The sequence below is a fragment of the Miscanthus floridulus genome, chromosome 12 (genome assembly GCF_019320115.1).
Source record: "Miscanthus floridulus cultivar M001 chromosome 12, ASM1932011v1, whole genome shotgun sequence".
Taxonomy (NCBI): domain Eukaryota; kingdom Viridiplantae; phylum Streptophyta; class Magnoliopsida; order Poales; family Poaceae; genus Miscanthus; species Miscanthus floridulus.
In genome coordinates this window covers 85,121,731-85,136,852 of record NC_089591.1, presented here as the reverse complement: position 1 = coordinate 85,136,852, position 15,122 = coordinate 85,121,731, and the positions used below count along the sequence as shown (strand labels likewise).

General features: G+C 51.7%; 1 protein-coding gene across 1 annotated transcript; it reads right to left on the bottom strand.

The window, feature by feature from the left end:
- Positions 1–797: 797 nt before the first annotated feature.
- On the bottom strand, positions 798–3,183 carry LOC136498226 (glycosyltransferase BC10-like). The gene has a single exon (XM_066494174.1). The coding sequence runs from the start codon at positions 2,843–2,845 to the stop codon at positions 1,493–1,495; it is 1,353 nt and encodes a 450-aa protein (XP_066350271.1). The 5' UTR covers positions 2,846–3,183; the 3' UTR covers positions 798–1,492.
- Positions 3,184–15,122: the final 11,939 nt, after the last annotated feature.

Sequence of the window (15,122 nt, the reverse complement as noted above, 5' to 3'; positions counted from 1 at the left end):
GACAGGGTAATTGAATCTTTTGATTTTCTCTAGGTTTAGAAACTTTATCTTACAGTCTATATATGGTCCACTAATTCTCATTGGGTAGAGAAGCCAGTTACCCTTTTAGTCAATGGTCATGCACTTTTGTATTCTCTCTAATGAAATCAAATTATATGAAGGTTCTCATGAAATCATTATTCAGTCGTGCCAAAAATATGTTTGCCAATAAATACTCATTATCAGTTTGAGTATATTTATATACTCGTTTTAATATACTCTAAATCTTACTACATGATTTTTTTTTCAAAGATCCCATATTTTTAATATGTTATTATAATACCACTACAGTAGTATACTGGTATATAAAACAAGTATAACCACATACTCTATTTACATGCATACTTGGCATGCATACTATATTAGATGGTCTAGTATATACAGTTCATTGGGTCATATATACCAGAGATATACACGTAGGAGTAACTACTCCCTATGAGTAGAAAATAATTTTCCTATATAATTATATGGGGGCGTACCCAGTGCAGAGAGCTCCCGCTCTATGCAGGGTCTGGGAAAGGATGTCAGTGGATTCAATTTAATTTCACCGGTAAGCAACCAAAGCCACCTGATGCTAATAACATATACTTCGGCAGTCGAAGTTATCAAAAAGTACATACGCTACTTCTACATATAGGACTTTTCAACCGAATAATCATCATTGTTAATCTATGCATTGTCTATCACATTTTTCAAACTCTCGTGGCAACGCGCTGTATGTTCAACTAATAATAATAGTAAAACTACACTATGCTACTCTCTTTGTCCGGCAATAAATACATTTTTCACTTATTTTGGGGACAATCAATCAATCGCATCGACGATCAGTCACCTCACCCAAAAGGAAAAAGGCAAAAAGAAAAAAACCAAAGAAAGAATGAATGATCTAGAATACTCCCACTATACTTAAAATCAAGTCGTTTTGACAGGTTTTTTAATACTCTCTCCATACTCATCCTCCGGCTCCGAGAGCCCACCTCCTCGTCCTCCTTGGAGGCTCCTGCGTCTCCGACCGCGTCATCCTCCGACTCCTCTGCCGTGGCCAGCGACGTCCTGCGGCGTAGCTCGACGGACTCCGGCAGCACGACGTCCTGCGGCGCAGATCGACGGACCGCCATGACGTCCTCCGCCGCGACGTCCTGCGGCGCGATGGCCTCCATGCGTCGCTTCGTGGCCTCCATGCGCAGCGCGAGCGAGCTCTCTCTCTCTCCATAGAGACAAGCGACAGACTCTCTCTCTAATGCGCGGCGCGAGCGAAGCAAGGGACGACGACAAACGAGGAGGGGCAACTAAATGTATCCTCTGGACTGGGCGACACCATGACAGGCCAGGATACGAAACGGTGGGGGTAATCCCGTCCAAAACTCTCTCCATACGCCCAAAACGACTTCATCGGTGAAAACCACTCCACCCCTAAAACGACATGATTTCAGAGTAGGGAGGGAGTACTAATTCAGAAGTCTAGCAGCGTGGTACTGAGGTTGAGCAGCGTGGGCAGCGCGCTGGGCGCGAACTTCCTGGCGAAGAGGTAGCAGACCGTGGTGGGCTTGCCGTTGTACAGGCACAGTGTGCCGTTGCTGCGGATGGCGGCCATCAGGTCGGCCGTGGTGGCCGCCTTGCCGAAGCGCGCCGGGTGCGGCCCCCCGCGCGACCAGTCCACCCAGGTCACCGTCCGGTTAGCGTTGCGCGCGCCGTGGCGCAGGTGCAGGAACGTCGGGATGTAGTGCTCGTCCGGGTAGCACGACGGCGTGCAGTGCCGCCGGAACAGCGCGTAGTAGCGCTGGTCCGCCACCACGTCGACGGCGAGGTCCCGGCTCATCTCGAACCATTCGGAGCCCTTGCGCCAGTGCTCCTCCAGCACCTCCGGCGCCATCCGCGGGTTGTACCGCCCCGCGCACTGCGGCACGTCGATGTTGTACGACTCCACGTAGCTCATCGCCGAGTTCACCAGGTACTCGTACACCGTCCGGAAGTTGAACACCGGCACGCAGCTCTCCGACACCAGCACAAAGCGCTGGTTGGACCAGTCCAGCAGCGCGTTGGCCAGCAGCCGCTTCTCCGCGTCCACCAGCGTGATGGAGCCCCACGACACCTCCCCGCTCGGGATCTGCCGCCCGTGGAACGGCGACGACGGCCGGTAGCGCCCCGCGTAGCCCGGCAGCGCGTGCACGTACACCGAGTAGAGCCCCTCGTGGCCGTGGAAGAAGCGCTCCCACAGCGGCGCGAACGGCAGCGGCCCGCGCGTCAGGAACAGGAACGCCACCTTGGGCACGCGCTGGAACGGGTACTCCTCCATGCGCGGCGCCATGGACGCCCGCCAGAACAGCTCCGGGTCCGACATCGAGTGGCCCCATGGCGGGCCGGGGTCCACGAAACCACGGAAGTCCAGCAGCACCGGTGGAGGTGGAGCTTCGTCTTCCGTCATCTTCTTCCTCTTATTATTACTACTGCGACTCCTGCCGCTGCTCGTGGTGGAACTGGAAGCGAAGACATCGCCATTGGTGTTGTTCTTATTACCACTGCTGCTGCCAGTGCCAGTGCCACCGCCGCCGGCTGCCTGCAGGGAGGAAGAAGATAACAACAGCGACGAGGACCCAATGCTGCTGTAGTAGTAGTAGCGCGACACGTTGGCGCTGGCCGACAGCCCGATGAGCACGCCGGCCATCAGGATCACCAGCGCCACCACGGCCTTGAGCAGCCACGACGACCAGCAGTAGTCTTTGCGCGGGGTCACCGGGAAGCCGATGTAGGCCTCCTCCTCGTCCCCGGCACTGCCTCGCCGGGACTTGAGGGTGCCCGGCTTCATCTATCCCGGCCCAGCCCGGCCCTCGATCGTCGATCAGTTAATATAAGGAACACAACTAGTTGTTTGCGTCTTCGTTGCTCCTTATTAGCTAACTTGTTGATCTGCTCTTGCAATTGTAAGCAAGGTCGGAGACGGTCGTTGCGCCAAGAGCTCAAGACCAGGGATCAGAGGCAAGCCGCCGGCCCGCGATGGTCGCTGCCTGCCACCGTACCTGCTGATGATTGCTCGAGCCACCCTTAACGCCCCTCTGTCGCCGGTGGAACTAGCAATATGGACGATAGAAATGCAGGTCCCTGCCAGAAACCACCAAGAGATCGATCGAGCAGCAGAACGGCACCGGCCGATCGAGATGGACGGAGTTGGAGATGGCGACAAGATTGCCCGGTCCAAGAATAAGGGATCGGAGCCAAGCGGAATGCATGCGTGCATGCTGCGCTAGCTATCTGCTAGCAGGTGGGCACGTGGAGCTTGGACGGCCACTGGTAGCGCGACTGCATGCGACTGCCACGACGGGAGAGGAGTGGTCGATGGACAAAGCAAGGCCGGCCGGTCGATGCGGCGCGCGCTGCTGCGCTGCACTGGTGATGGTAAAAGTCAGGGCAGGCCGGCAGGGCAGGGCATGCCGCGTGCGTCGTCCATGGGCATCACCGCGGGCAGCCTGCGCGCTTTCATTCATCGCCTCCACTCTCCCCGTAGGGCCTGATTAGTTGCCTATATAACTCCTTATCCAGGTCCTCATAATGCAAGTTGGACCTATTTGGTTAGCTGTATATAGCCTTATGCAGGCTAGCACTGTCCTCAAAGCAGTTTGGGCTTGCATCCCACTATTTCCTCGAAATCGGCCGTATCCACTGTGAAAGGATTGCATTGCATTCGCTGTGTAGAAGCGATGCATCCGCTCTGCCCCTCCCCGCACCCACTCTGCACCGCGTCTTCACGGGTCACCGGCTCACCGCGCGTCCGCGCACCCACTCCGCCCTCCTCTCCCTCGCATCTTCTCGGTCCCGCAGACCGCTCGAGTCTTCACCGTCGTGGCATCAGGCGCGGTCGCGGCGGCGCGCAGCTTCGACCTCAGCCATCAAGATCTGCTGGCATGGAGGCGCAGATTCAATCAATTACCTCATTTCCCCACTCGGTCTTCTCGCAGCCGCAGCTGATGACGTGGATGGCCTCCTTGATGAGCGTGGCGTGGTCGGCGGCGGCGCCCTACGGCAGGCCGTCGTCCTCGACGAGCGTGGAGGCGATGAACACGGGCAGCTGGCCGAACCGCTTCTTGAAGTTCTTTTGCGACATGAGCGAGGAGCGCTCCAGCTCGTCATACCCCTCCAGCCCCTCCTCGATCTCCTCCAGCTCGAACGCGCGCTGGTGCTTCTTGTACAGCCCGCCGCCCTTCTTGCTGCCGGCCACCCACCCGCCGCCGAGCTTGTCCTTCTTGCTTTGCTTCCTGAAGAAGCCAAGCAGGCCTCGGCGCGGCTCCTCGCTGCCATCGGCGCCGCCGCCCTTCTTGTCCTTGCGGGCCTTGTCGCGCTTGCCGCCACCGAAGCAGCAGCAGTCGCACGTCTTCTTGGGCCGCTTCTCCGGCCGCGGCTGGTCTTAGCCGTACGGCGCCTGCCGTTTGAACACTACTGCATGTTGTTTGTTCCAGCGTCATCGTCTCGGAGGCCATGGAGGTGGAGGCCGTACACCATGTTGTTTGCCACTTTGCCTTCTTTTTCTTTTCCATGGCCATGGAGGCCGACGGGAGAGATCAGAGGGAGGACGAAGACATCACGAGAGAGGGAGAGATGGTGATGACCAATTCAACCAACCAAACACAGGCAACTATGCATTGCAGTATCTAATGCGGGCAACCAACAAACAGAGCTTTAAGTTATGCAAAGTGGAAACACAAGACAACCAAACACTGCTTAAAGCATAGTAATATGCTGGATTGGATATCTAATACTAGATCCTTAGAGCAACTTCAACCGAACTCTTACTTGAGCCCTCATCTTATTTTGAGAGCCCAAACACATCAAAAACCTCTCCAACAGAATCCCTATTCAAGCCTCGATGGGTGAGGGACTTTCATTTCTCTCTCCTAAACCCCCAGACATAGGAGTCCCTCATCCTCTCCCTCATCCTGCTTTCTCTCTTTCATAAAGCTGACAAGTGGGACCAATAAACAAGGTCCATGACAATACAGTGTAAAAGTAGAGAAAATTTAGGAGATCGGTTGGAATACCCTGAGAAGTAGGGGATGAAATATGGATGAGGGACTCTCGTTTGCAGGAATAGGGGGCAAAATTTGAGGGATTGGTTGGAGTTGCTCTTATGTTGGCTACCACAATGTGAGCAACTGTATAGCACCATGGATGATGCTAAGATTAAGGTTTCTCTGTGCTACAACTCAACTTCACTAGTGAAGCAGCTTTGCTAAAGAAGCTGTCTTCTTTTGGTGGAACTGGAATTATTTTGGTGCAACGTTTAGTAAAATAGTTTTTTCTGATTGGCAAAAAAGATGAAAAGTCAATAATGGCCTTTCCTTTTTTTTATTTTCACATTTTTCCTCTTTATTTCTTTCCTCTCCCGGTCATATCTCTTCCTCGGTTCTCTCCACTGCGTGCATGGATCTCACGTTCCTTCTCCCACTCTCATCTCTTCAATTATGTTGCCACCGCCCGCCCGTCTAGGCACCCTCGATGGCGTCTTGTGGCGCAGCTACCCTCTCCGCGCGCGTTCCTATGGCGCCACCCATCCCTGTGGAGCCGCCCGTCTTCTCCATGCGGCGGTGTCCTCCCTACGCAGACCGCGACGCCGTCCCTCCTAGCCCTGGTCATACTGCCATCCTGGTCGTGCCCGCTCAAAGGCTTCGCGTGGGCAAAGCCGACCATGGATACGCAGGGGCCCACTAGTGCAGAAGTGAAGTTGGTTGAAGCCAATTTTTTAGCTTCTCTTCTCTCTCCTCGCTTGTCTTAGCGCGTATCTAGAGATTGCATTCGTGAAGCAGTTCGGCGGCGTCCTATTTGGTGAATGAAGCTGAAAAACAGCTCTTGAAGCTGCCCTCAAATCCCTACCAAACGGGACCTAAAGGTGCTAAATCACCATATATGGAACCCATGATACCAAATAAAAAAATAAAAAAAATCCTTCCTTTCATTCATTTATTTTCCTTTTTTCTTCTATTTATAATTTTATGTTCCACTTTTTTTATTTTACATATACATGTGATCTTCACATAGTATACATGTAATATTCTATGCTATATTTTGTGATGTCTGCGAGTACAAATGTGACGTTCTACAATGTTTTTATGATGTTCAGTATACATTGATGTTCTAGGATATATTTTGTTATGTTCGGTAGCATTTTTTCTTCTTTTTATTTGACTCTAATTAATTACTTCACTAATTTTATTATTTTATTTTATATTTTCATGATATTATTGATGTTCACGTAGTATATATATGATGTTCTGCTATATTTAGTGATGTTCATGTAGTGTTAATGTGACGTTCTACGATGTATTTATGATGTTCGGTAGCATTTTTTCTTCTTTTTATTTGAATATAATTAATTATTTCACTAATTTTATTTTTTATTTTTTTATTTTTTACATTTCATGATATATATGATGTTCACGTAGTATACATATGATGTTCTATGCTATTTTCTACGATGTTCCTGTAGTGTTAATGTTATACATTCAAATACATGTTCATCATGAGATAAATATTCGTTAAATTTTTTTATCAAAATATATCCATATGGGGTCTTGTTTTGAAGAGTTTGTTGCAAGAAACACGATGATGCAATTGGATTTTAATTAAGATACTTGGTTTATGAGCTATGGCTTTTTTTACTTCAAAAACCATGGGATATGTGATGATATTAGGAATTTTAGATTTTACTACATGGTTGCTGCCGGGTCTGTTGTCTGACCCAAGACGACAATTGAATTTGGCCCAATTTAGTGAAAGTGAGGGAGGAATTATTTTTTTGGGTGGGGAGGGGGGAGAGGGGTCAACGGGTTGCTCCAGGTGGGGGTGTAGGGGGAGATTGTTGGCAGGTAGGCGCCCCGCTGGCACATGCCCTTTATTTTCCTTTTGAACACTGCTTCCTTACAATGTCGCGGATGATGAGAGATAGAGAACCTCAGCACTGAACCGACATCCATGTATTTTGTGTGTACACTAACGAGTGAGAGAATATGTTATTAAACAGTTCCGCTGCGTGAAACCAAATTATGTGATATAGGAGTAATTTCGCACGCTTGCTACCATTCTTTTCCCCTTAACACACTTCCTTACAATGTTGCAGGTGACGAGCGACCGGTGGCCGATGGTTATTTGTGTGAATGTGTGTATTTCACAGTGCACATGAACCACCATCCATGTATTTTGTGTGTAATCCACATTAACACTGTAACACATGTGAGACTGGGCCTTGTTGATAGCCAAATTAAGTGGTCAAAGGCATAATGGACTCCACCATTGTATTTCCCTCAGGAAAAAATCAATTTTGTCTCCCTTTGAGTTGAGGGAGAAAAAGCTGACTTTCGCGATAGTTGAGGGAGACAAAATGAACTTTTTTCTTTCCCTCGCCGAGACGATCGAAAAAACATATATGGATTCCAGATGAAGAAAGGGAGATTTTGAGGACTGATGCAGATAATAGGTCTGACTGAATCCTAGAACCAGCCAGGCCGGATTTGGCCAAACCGTTTTTAAAAAAAAAATTGCCAAGTCACCCTGTAAAAACCGGCTAGGGCATTTTTTCTTGTCCGAACCCGTGTTGAATCTAACTTGATGAAAACTTGCCCAATATTATGGAAAACTTGTAGATTTTGTGTGGGAAAGATTTTCTACTATGATAAGACCACCCCTCTATGTATATTAGAGGATCATGGCCGACTGAGATAATAACCCAACTACATCGGCAAAATCAAAAGGTATAATGGACTCAGCCATTACGTATCTCCCGTCGAGACGATCAAAAAACATATATGGAGCGTGTCGTTTGGAGTCCGGGTGAAAAAAAGGAGATTTTGAGGGTTGATGTAGAAAAACAGGCCTGGATGGATTCAGATCCAGCCCCAGCTCATGTCAATGCTCAAGTGGTAGTATAGCTGCGACTATAAGGTACTAATCGTATTTTAGATCTTCTCTGGCAGGGGAGTTTTGTTAAGGTTTCTCCACTAGTTTAATAAAAAAAACTACTAAATGGATACACATGTGAACAATTTCTAAAGCCAAGACCAACCCAAAAACAGTGATGCTGAAGTCGTTTTTGGCTTGAAACCAAAGTCACTAAAACTTAACTTTTCTGTGCCTTCACCATTTTTTAGAGACACTAGATCCAAGTCCAATTTTATTCAATGATCTTATAGTTAAGAATTTGTTGGCGAGTAGATATATATATGGAGAGGTGGGGCTGTTAGTTAAGGCGGCGTATACGCTATATACACCCGCTCCGCTCACCCTTTCCTAATGCCGTATCCGAATGGGAAGCGCATTGACCCCTTCCTAATTTTTCACGTGTATTATACCATGATAATGTCTAGAAACACATTCATTATCATAATAAATCTGAAATAAAAGCTAGGCTTGGAGCATGTTGTCTGAAAGTTACGACAAACATCAGTTGCCTCAAAGGCTGAAAATTTATTGCTAGGCATCGAATTGAATTTATCCATGCTCTGCCTTACCAAAACATGTATTGTCGGGGACCTAATACTGGGGTACCCCAGGAGGTGGAACCAATAACCATCGAATGTTAAAAACTTCTGGATGGACAAGGGCGCCGCTACGTTCCTTGCCCGAATGACGAAAGTTTGGTTCCGTCTCGCCCGACATCTTTGGGCCAGCCCCACCTCGCCCGAGGGCTAAGGGCTAGTCTCCGCCTCACCCAACGTCTTTGGGCCAGCCTTGCCTCACCCGAGGGCTAAGGGCTGGCCTCCGTTCTGCCCGATGCCTTCGAGATAGCTTCGCCTCACCAGAGGGCTAAAGGCTAGTCTCCGCCTCACCCGACGCCTTCGGGACAGCTCCGCCTCGCCTGAGGGTTGAGGGATAGACTCCGCATCGCCCGACCCCTGGGGGTGGGCTCGGTCATGCCCAAGGGATAAGGACTAGACTCTATCTCACCCGACGATCGAGGACGAACCTCGCCCTGTTCGATGTCCAAAGACTGGTTTCATCTTATCTGATAACTTCTCCCCCGTTCCCTCATGATGATAGGTACAGAGCAAGACAAGACATTCGGGTCAACCACGGCTTCAAGGACCATACCCTGCGCCCCGGCAGGAAAGGTACTATCAGGGAGCGACTGGACGGGTGCTTTAGACCCTTTCGGGTGCCGCAGAGCCCAAAAGGTATTGCAGGCGCATGCTTCTCGCCCTGTAGAATTGTAGGCGCCACCTTCAGCTCTGGGACACAGAACCCGACGAAGATATACGACAACCGCTATGCTCCAGAAAGGGATTTGCTATCTCCATGAATGACGGATATTCTGTCACCATGCTATGGACCCAAGGGAGCGGCGCCCGCTTCCCGACCCCTCAGGTCCACCAAATCAGAAGACCTTGCCCACGGCGCTACTCCGGACCTCAACCCCGTGTCCCTCTGACAGAGACTCATAGGAACCAAAAGGCGTGCGGAGCAAGGCTGGGGGAGGCTCATAAGTCAAAACCACTGTACTACAGCCCATACCCTACGCAGGGCAGCATTCTGTAACTGACCTAACATTCTACAGAGGCATCGACAGTATTGTAGGCGCTTATCATCCTTTCACACCCATCAGAATGGGTAACCAAGCTGGGCAGACGTGAGCCACAAGGCTAGGTAGAGCACGCATCCTAAGCCCTCACCCTTGTAAAGCCGTCCCCTTCATCTATAAAAGGGGAGGCGCTTCCTCGAACAAGGGAGACCGAACGACACCAGACACACACACACACACACACAGTCAAGCTGCTACCAAGCTCTTGGCCTCCTTTCGACCCTTCCATCAGAGACTTGGGACCTGTCCCTCTCTCGATCATTTGTATCCCCTACTACAAACCATTCACGGTGCTAATAACACGAGCAACAACAAACTGGACATAGGGATATTCAGCCCAAACTAGTATAAATCTTGTGTCCTTTAGCACACCATCCGAGCCTAACGCGCATTACTATAAATTTACTTGTCGGTGCTTGTACGAAACACTGACAGTTGGCGCGCTAGCTAGGGGAGCTTGTGCGTTCCAAATCAGGCCTCGGATGGCCACCCATGCAATTAGCTAGGCCCTGGGCGCACATGTGCGTTTTGACGACCTAGATTTCATCGTCACACTAGGAGGAGAACTGGCGCTGACCCACATGGCCGCCCAGTCTCTCCCTTCCATCAACCTCGGCCGTCTGAGGCTTGAGGGCCCACCGGGCAACTCCCTTGGACCCCAGTTATCTAGGGAGGCCTCGCGCAACGTCGTCCTATTTTTGAAAGGCCCCGTACGGAGCGCCCCAATAGCGTTTCCGTTCGGTCTCTGCAACACCGCGGCGACCGCTGGCCACCTTTTGGCACTGCGCATGGTTCAGCCGCCCATAGATAGTGAGTTTGTGGGGACAATTGAACCTGATACGGAAACTCTCCATAGGCTCCTCATGGAGGAGCTAGGATCATTCTCCAGCTTGGACTCTAGCAGGGGGAGCCATCACCCTTCCCGGGAGTGCTTCATGGCATGAACCCCCGAGGGGCACATCGAGGACGTCGCCGGGGAAGAGGCTACCCCGACAAACGACCCTGATGGCGGATCCAGGGGGGAGGCAACACCCCCATCTCGTTTGGGGACAGAGCAGCTAAGAGCCTGCAAGCTAGAGATCGATGAGGCTGGACAAGGGCTCGTCCAGGAGTACGCGGACATCAATCGTGAGATTGAACGCCGCGAAGGTGGTGGGCGCGCACGCACCACGGCCTGCACCGTACACTAGAGGATCCTCATCGATTACGGAGGCCTTCCTCACTTCGCTCGAGCAAGCCAAAACATCGTCGCAGCGATGGCCTTACTGCAAGGCCTTTCGGAGGCTACGACGTCCGAGGATCGCCGCGCCCATCGAGAAATTCACATGTTGCTCGAGCATGTGGCGGCGCAGCAGGCGGAAAGCTCATTGTCTCGACGACGCGAACCCAACACCAGCCAGCGCACGCCCTCAGTGCGTCCCACCAAGGACGCATCCATTCACCAAACACCGCTAGGCGGCAAGTAGCCCTCCACCGTCCCGGTGCATCAACGCCTCAGCCATGACCGCGACGTACGCAGCACCATCGACGCTCGCAAACGCGCCCACGACAATGATGGAGAGGCAGCACGCCGCAGCTACCATCCCCGACGTGGCGGACGCTACGACAGCAACAAGGACTGAAGCCTGAGCCTCGGCCTGCCAGGCCCTCAGGCCTTCGGCCGACACATCCTCAACGCTGTGTTCCCGCTAAGGTATTGACCGCCTACCAACATCCCTAAATATTCTGGCGAAACAAATCCTAGGCTTTGGCTCGAAGACTATCGGCTTGCATGTCAGGCTGGTGGTGCAAGTGATGATGATTTCATTATTCGCAATCTCTCGCTGTTCTTGGCTGATTCGACATGAGCATGGTTGGAGCACCTACCGTCCAATGCCATTCAAGGTTGGGCGGATCTGACAGAGATCTTCGTGGGGAACTTCCAGGGCACATACAAACGTCCTGGAAACCCATGGGACCTCAAGAACTACTGCTAGAAAGCCGATGAAACCCTCCACGGGTACATCCAGCGCTTCTCTCGGTAGTGCAACGAGCTCCCTAATGTCACCGACGCCGACGTGATAGGAGCCTTCCTATCTGGGATAACCTGTGAGTCTCTGGTACACAAGCTGGGGCATAGGGGCCTGCAGACCACCAAGGAGCTCCTGGACATCGCCACCAGCCATGCCTCAGGAGAGGAGGCGGTCGGAGCCATCTTTGACCGTTCTGACGGCAAGGTGAGGCAGGACAAGGACGCCGGCGAGTGCGCTTCCAACCGTCCCACCAAAAGAAAGAATAAGAAGCAATGGCGCGACAACTCGCTCATGGCCACAGCCGATCGCAAGGGTGTCCAGAAGCCCATGGAGGGCGCTCTGAACCACTTTGAGAAAATGCTCGAGGGCCATGCCCAAACCATGCCTTCCCGGCCAAGCATCTATACAAGGATTGTGGCCTCATACGCAAATACTTGCCCGGGGGCCTCAATAAAGGGGAGCAGGGGAAGGAACCTACCCCCACTATAGATGACACAGAGGAGAAGGACGACGCCTTCCCAACACCGACTAGCGTGCTCATGATCTTCAGAGGATCAGTGGCCTATGACTCCAAGCGCCGTCAGAAGGTCGCGCACCACGAGGTCTATATAGCCGGACCGACCACGCCTGCTTTCCTTCGGTGGTCAGAATCCACCATAACATTCGATTGGACCGACCATCCAGATGCCGTCCCACACCCAGGAAGGTACCCGCTTGTTGTCGATCCGATCGTCGGCCCAAAGTGGCTCACGAAAGTACTGATGGACGGAGGCAGTGGCCTCAACATCATGTACGTCAAGACGCTCGACGAGATGGGCGTCGACCGAACCAACCTCCGGCCCGTCAGAGCACCTTTCCATGGCGTCATGCCTGGTAGGCAGGCCGTGCCACTAGGGCAGATCGATCTACCCATCACTTTCAGGGATCGGTCCAATTACCAGACTGAGACCCTCACCTTCGACGTAGTGGGGTTCCTGGGAACTTTCCACGCCATCCTAGGACGACCATGCTATGCGAAGTTCATGGTCATCCCCAACTATACATACCTTAAGCTGAAGATGCCGGCCCCCCATGGGGTCATCACCATCGGCACCTCCTTCCGTCACGCTTATGAGTGCGAAGTCGAATGCTGCGGCCATGCCACAGCAGTCGTCGCCTCCGAAGAGCTCACCACCCTCAGGGAGGAGGTCGTTGAAGAAGCACCTGACGCGAAGAGGTTGTCCGGGTCGTTCAAATCGACGGAAGGACCCAAGGAGGTCCTCTTGGACCCTAGCAACTCTGAGGGCAAAAAAGTCTGTATCGGGACTGTGCTCTCCTCCGAATAGGAAAGCGTGCTCGTCGACTTCCTCCGCGATAACAAAGACATCTTTGTGTGGAAACCCTTGGATATGCCGAGCATCCCGAGGGAGGTCACCGAGCATACTCTCCAGATCCACCCAGGCTCCAAGCCAGTGAAGCAATGCCTACGCCGCTTCGACGAGGAAAAACACCAAGCCATCGGTGAAGAGATAGCAAAATTGTTAGCTGCTGGGTTCATCAGGGAAGTACACCACCTAGAGTGGTTAGCAAATCCTGTTCTTGTGTGAAAAAGAGCGGGAAATGGAGAATGTGTGTTGATTACACAAGCCTCAACAAGGCGTGTCCAAAGGATCCATTTCCTTTGCCACTAATAGACCAAATAGTCGATTCCACCTCAGGGTACGAAACCCTCTACTTCCTTGACGCATACTCTAGTTACCACCAGATCGCGATGAAGGAGTCTGACCAGCTCGCGATGTCTTTTATCACCCCCTTCGGATCGTTCTGCTACATTTCAATGCCGTTCAATTTGAAGAACGCTGGGGCAACTTACCAGCGCTATATGCTCAGTTGCTTCGAGGACCTCATCGAGCGGACTATTGAGGCCTATGTCGACGACATCGTAGTCAAGTCCAAGCGAGCTGCCCACCTTGTCGCCGACCTTGAACAAACCTTTGCGAAACTCCGGGCAAACGGCATCAAACTCAATCCCAAAAAATGTGTTTTCAGGGTCCCGAGGGGCATGCTGCTCGGCTTTATCATCTCCGAGCGTGGCATCAAAGCCAACCCAGAGAAGATATCAGCCATCACAAGGATGGGCCCGATCCAAAACATAAAGGGGGTTCAGCGGATCACAGGGTGCCTTGCCGCCCTCAGTCGATTCATTTCATGCCTTGGCGAACGAGGACTCCCCCTTTATCGACTCTTGAAGAAATATGACCGCTTCGAGTGGACAGCTGAGGCTCAGGAGGCGCTTGACATGGTTGAGCAATTTCTAACTAAACCTCCAGTCCTAGTTCCTCCATGCAACGGAGAATCCCTCCTACTGTATATATCGGCCACCACGCAAGTGGTTAGCTCTGCCTTAGTGGTAGAGCGAGAGGAAGAGGGGCATGCCTTCAAGGTACAGCGCCCTATGTATTTTATCAGCGATGTGCTATCCAACTCCAAAACCCATTACTCCCAAATCCAGAAACTCCTCTACACCGTCCTCATCACCAAGAGAAAGCTACGCCACTACTTCGAGTCACACCCTGTGATAGTTGTGACGTCTTTCCCCCTTGGCGAGGTCATCTATAGCCAGGATGCTACAGGAAGAACCGCAAAGTGGGCGCTCGAGCTAATGGATCAAGGCATTACTTATGCCCCCCGAACAGCGATCAAATCCCAAGTGCTGGCTGACTTCATCACGGAATGGACTGAGGTCCAGATGCCACCAGTAGTCATCAATCAAGAGTACTGGACGATGTACTTCGACAGATCACTGATGAAGAAAGGTGCCAGCGTGGGACTAGTCTTTGTATCTCCCCTTGGGGTCCACATGAGGTACATGGTTTGGCTCCATTTTCCCTCATCAAACAATATCATAGAATACAAAGCGCTCATCAACGGCCTACGAATCGCCATCGAGCTGGGCGTCCGACGCCTCGATGTCAGGGGCAACTCCCAGCTGGTCGTCAACCAGGTCATGAAGGAGTCGAGCTGCCACGACGCCAAGATGGAGACATACTATCAAGAAGTCCAATGGCTAGAGGATAGATTCGACGGCCTCAAACTCAATCACATCCCAAGGTGCCTCAACGAAGTAGCCGACATGCTCGCGAAAGCAGCGTCCAGCTGAGAGCCAGTCCTGATAGGCGTCTTTGCCAGCGATCAACACAAACCCTCGGTACGCTACGCGAGGTCGAAATAAGCCGACGATGACCCATCTAGTCCGACCCCAGGGGCTGATCCGCCAACTGCTCCGCCTAACCCCGAGGTTATGGAGCTTGAAGAGGACCCAACAACGGAGTCCGACCCTCTCGATGACTGGAGAACGCTTTACCTCGACTACCTCCTCCGTGACATACTACCAGTGGACAAGACGGAAGCCCAACGGCTCGCATGACGCGCTAAGTCCTTCGTTCTTGTAGAGGGTGAACTCTACAAACGGAGTCACATTGGGATTCTGCAACTCTATATCCCAAGCGAACATGGAAAACTTCTGCTAAGCG